The sequence below is a fragment of the Malus sylvestris genome, chromosome 15, assembly GCF_916048215.2.
Source record: "Malus sylvestris chromosome 15, drMalSylv7.2, whole genome shotgun sequence".
In the NCBI taxonomy this organism is placed as follows: Eukaryota; Viridiplantae; Streptophyta; class Magnoliopsida; order Rosales; family Rosaceae; genus Malus; species Malus sylvestris.
Window position 1 is genome coordinate 43,838,458 of NC_062274.1, and position 4,963 is coordinate 43,843,420.

The 4,963-nt window shown below is 34.6% G+C and overlaps 1 protein-coding gene across 1 annotated transcript; it reads right to left on the reverse strand.

Moving 5' to 3' along the window:
- Positions 1–952: 952 nt before the first annotated feature.
- LOC126604860 (non-specific lipid transfer protein GPI-anchored 31-like) lies at positions 953–2,420 on the reverse strand. Its single transcript, XM_050272172.1, has 3 exons — positions 1,879–2,420; positions 1,736–1,765; positions 953–1,270 (listed from the first exon to the last, which is right to left on the reverse strand). The coding sequence occupies exons 1-3, from the start codon at positions 2,270–2,272 to the stop codon at positions 1,080–1,082; spliced, it is 615 nt and encodes a 204-aa protein (XP_050128129.1). The 5' UTR covers positions 2,273–2,420; the 3' UTR covers positions 953–1,079.
- Positions 2,421–4,963: the final 2,543 nt, after the last annotated feature.

Here is a 4,963-nt window from a genome sequence, read left to right on the forward strand (position 1 = left end):
ACACCAATGGCTTCAAGCTCCAGTTCCTGCACGCCCAAGTCCCCAACGAAGATGTTTATAGAAGAAGAAAGAATTTCGTGTAGCGGAAGCAAAAGAAAGGATCGAAGAAGCTGATCAAGCTTTAATGGTTCTGATACCATGTTAAGCATTATGTAGGAAGAAAAGAACAGAGAGATTATAGAAGAAGAAGGAAGAAACAAAGGAAACTTAGAGAGAGAAAGAGAATGATTTTTCACTTGTATTTTCTTAATTGATTCAATGGTTCCAATGATATAGTTATATAGAAGATTACTGAGCTAACTGCCTTACATGAATCTCACACTTAGCAACAATCCTAACTGCCTTATCTTATTTGGCTATATACTCTAACAATGATCTCATATCTTGTCTGGCCTTGGCAGTTGGAGGTTGGGAAATACACTCAAATCCTCAACAAGACATTGTTCCTTTTTCTTTTCCTTCCCTTTTTAGTGGGCCAAATCTTTTTAGTCGATATCATAAGACGAGCCTAAAAGTAGAATAGTTTTTGGTCTTTTTGTTGGTGGAGGGAAACCTAAACCATGGAATTAGGTTTCTCACTTCACTTCTGTTACCAAAAATAATTGCACCTAATCTTTCTTCAATTTTGATCATCCAATGATTACTTGTTATGTCATTACAGAAATTCATGGTTTCTCGGTTTTTATTTTAATTTTTTTTTTCTGAATGGTTAGTTTCCTAAAGAAATCTGAGAATTTAATTATTTTTTAATACGACGATGTATTTACACTATAAGAGTGAAAGAATAAATTTGTATTTGCGATATTCATATATGACCTCTCACATACAAATAGAGAAATATTCATGAGACCTAAAGATGATTGGAACAGCTTATATGATTACTACTGTACGGCTTTTCTTCTGAAGGACATAAAAATTGATGCTAATTCATTCATGAAAAGGAAACAAAAAATAATTAGAAATCAAAACTAAATAGAAATAAAAACCCTATATAACAAGCATAGTCTAGTCAAGCTAAACTACAAGCATGACTAATATTGCGTAGGATGATAAAAACAAGCAATGAAACTTCGGCTTAGTTAAAATGAAATACAGTAGAATGATGCAGAAAGCATGCTAAGAGTAAGCACTAGAGATGCAGATACTGAGTAAGTTCCGGCGTGTGGAGCAGTGACCGGTGATGGAACTACATTAACGGAACTTCTTGGTGCCTGGCTTGGTTTTGGAGATTGACTCTTTGGTGATGATTTTGGAGCATGTGTGTGGGGTACTGCAACAGAAAGATATTTGAGATTTAACATTTGGAACAATGATCAAATCTTAGATTTTGACATATTATGTTGCTAAATTGTCCCAAAAAATATTAAATCACTCATAACTTTGATACACATGCAATAATGAAATAACGAGAATACATAAATCTAATATAAATTTAGTTCACAGTTCTATTTTCTTGTTCACATCTATCATCTTCTCATCTCTCAGACATTTTTTTCCAATATTAAAAATAAACTAGAAACATCACTCTACTAAATAATAATAAAAATGTATCTATACGAAGAAAAAAAAATCTAAGTTAACAGGAAAGATTTATTACTTTTATCACCATTTTGTCATCCATTTTTTACCTATTGAATGGTCATTCAAGGGTCCATTTCATCAAGTATAGGATTATTTTTTTTTTAAATATGGAAAAAAGTGAAACTAAAACATATAGTAAACAATTAGAACATACCCTGAGCACTTGCACCAGGAGGCAATGGGACTGCAAAACAAAAGAGGAAAACATTTTGACGTTCAATATACATCGACATGTTCTCAATTCATAAAAAAAATTAATCAGAGTGCGCAATACTTGTGAGAGATGAGATTACTCACTGTTACATTCACTAAGAAAAGAAGGTGCAGAGATTCCACAAGCAGAAGGCAATGTCATAGCCTTTGTCATATTTATATGAACACCCAAATCAGCACTACTTTCTATGGCTTCACATATGCAGCCATCACTAGCTTTTAGCACCATCTCCAATCCGGGACAACACGAACCTTCCGGCTTTGTGTTCGTGTTCCCATCGCTTAAAAAGGGAATGCAATCAGCAATTTCGAATATCACATCGTTACAACCATCTGCGCTTGGTGAGCCTGCTGTTGTTGGTACGTCCGGTGAGCTTGGTTCCGGTGATGCTGCATACGATAGTGGATCAACATCAGGGATTCGTGCACAATTTGCCAACATAAAACATGTGGTCAAAATGAATATCAATCTCTCCATTCTTTTCTCTGGAACAATAGAGAGCCTGGCTTCAACAATTGCACAAGTTTAGCAATGTTTTTTTGTTGTGTATTTTTAGTTTTATAAAAACTTATGGCGATAAGCGTTGTTTGGAATTGAATTTCCTAAATTCTCTCTGTAGAGTTTGAACAAAGTTCGAATTTCACTGAAATTGGAAGATTAGTTATAACTTGCGTTTGAGGTGATATTATCGTTACACATATCATCTAAATGTCTCTAATTTAAAAAACTGTAACTACTTTCTAGGAGATATGTTCTCACATGAATATGTATTGAAATTTCCGAAACTCCCTTATAAGCACGCCGGGTCCGTTGTGATAATGCTAATCTCTTTGTGAAAATCCTAACCCAACCCAAATGTACAGAAAGAAAAAATTAAAAAAAAACAAAAAAAAAAACCCTACCCAATAACAGAAAAATACAAAACAAAACGAAAAAGAGAAAAGAGAGCTACCTAACACGCATGTTCCTCTGTTATGCTTGGGCTTTTAGCATTAAGCTCATCAACATTGAATGGTATGGACTCAGGAGAGCTGGACTTTGTAATCTATGGACCATACAAGGACAAGTTTTAGGGTCTTGAGTTGTAATGTCCTATCCCTTTGAAATTTTGAATGTCCTAAACTTGAGGTAGTTTTCTAAAATTTTAATCCCGCCATAATACCACAAACATAAATATTATGAATGAATCCGTGACACCACTTTTTTTACATAAATTTGAGGCAAGTTTTTTGTGGGGCTAATTTTGTAATGTAGTCAATGATCCGAACCGTCTATCTTTTAAGTTTTCCCTCAAAGATCATGTCTACCAAAAATCACTTAACCGTTGGATTAAGGTTTAGGGTTTCTTTGTTGAACACATGCGTCCATTTTCTTTACTACAAACGAATGTTTTAATGGTTTTGGATTTGTCTAATTTTTGCTAGCATGATCCATGAATGACGTTATAAAAGATAGACGATTCGGTTCATTAAAATACATTACGGAGTGGGCCTAAAAAAAAGTAAAAAATAAGTAGTATCACAAATCTACTCCTATATATATATATATAGGCCTTTTATGCAAAGGGATCCGTATTTTTTTCAAAAAATGGAGATTAGGTGTGGGGCCCACTTCACATCGAACTTTAACGATCTGAACCGTCTATTTTGTAAGTCTCGGTTCATAGATCATCTTTGCAAAAATTCAATTCAATCCGAAACCATTTGCCTATTTAATTATCAAGATAAAATTTCATTGTTTCTTATATAACAAAGTATTCGTTAATTTCTTTGAACTCAATTAGATGTCTTAAACATTTCTGATTTGGCTAATATTTTGCAAGGATGATCTATGAGGTGCAACTTGAAAAATAGACGGTTTGGATCGTTAAAGTTAGATGTGATGTGGACCCTACAACTAATCCCTATTTTTATAAAAAGAAAAGGACACCCCCTTAAAGGTTTCATATATATATATAAACCCAAGGTACCGACCGATGGTCTTTCACTTTCAAAATCTCAACTCAAATATAGCATGCAATGAGAATTATGAGATAGTTACCTTGCCCTCTCTTTCTGGGCACAAATTTGTAGGATCTTTTGTGTGTGTGTAGGCCCTTTAAGAGAATGGATTATTAATTTTTTTTAAATAGGGTTTAGTTGTGGGAATCATTCCACATCGATGATCTGAACCGTCTATTTTTTGAAAAAAAATAAAATGGGGATCCCTTCCCTTAAAGAATATGTATATATGTGTATGTGTGTGTGTATCTAATCATTCTACTTTGCAGTTAACTGCACTTATAACACAACAACGTTGACATACTAATAATTATATTGAACACATTTTGACAATTGTAATTTCGTTATGTCGATGGTACAACAACAACAACAACAAAGCCTTACCCCACTAAGTGAGGTTGGCTGTATGAATCCTAGAACGTCATTGCACTCAGTTATGTGCCACGTCTTCTGTTAGATCCAAGTACTCCAAGTCTTTTCTTAGAGTCTCTTTCCAAGTTTTCCTAGCTCTTCTTCTACCCCTTTGGTCTGAACCTCTGTCTCGTAATTGCATCTTCTAACCAAAGCATCTGTAGGCCTTCGTTTCACATGTCCAAACCACCTTAACCAATTTTCTCTCACATTTCCTTCAATTTCGGCTACTCCTACTTTACCTTGGATATCCTCATTCCTAATCATATCATTTCTCGTGTGCCCACACATCCAACGAAGCTTTCTCATCTCCGCTATACACTCATTTTGTGTAAGTGTTGATGCTTCACCGCTCAACATTCCGTGCCATAAAGTATTGATGGCCTTATTGCCATCCTATAAAAAAAAAATCTTGAGCTTTAGTGGTATAGGATAGTCGCACAACACACCCGATGCACTATTCCATTTCATCCATCCAGCTTGCATTCTATGGTTGAGGTCTCCATCCAACTTTCTCTTTTTTTACCAGATAGATCCTAGGTAGCGAAAACGGAACTCTTTGGTACTTCATATAAATGGCATATCGAACGTGCCCACATTTTCTTTGATGCAATTAACCACAACCTAAAAAATCTCCTTACATATTATATGAAGAGATGCAACTGGAAACTCATATATTTATAATACAATTCTGAGTAAAAGCCGCATTTTCTTTGAATGCGATTAACCACAACCTAAAAAATCTCTTTACATATTA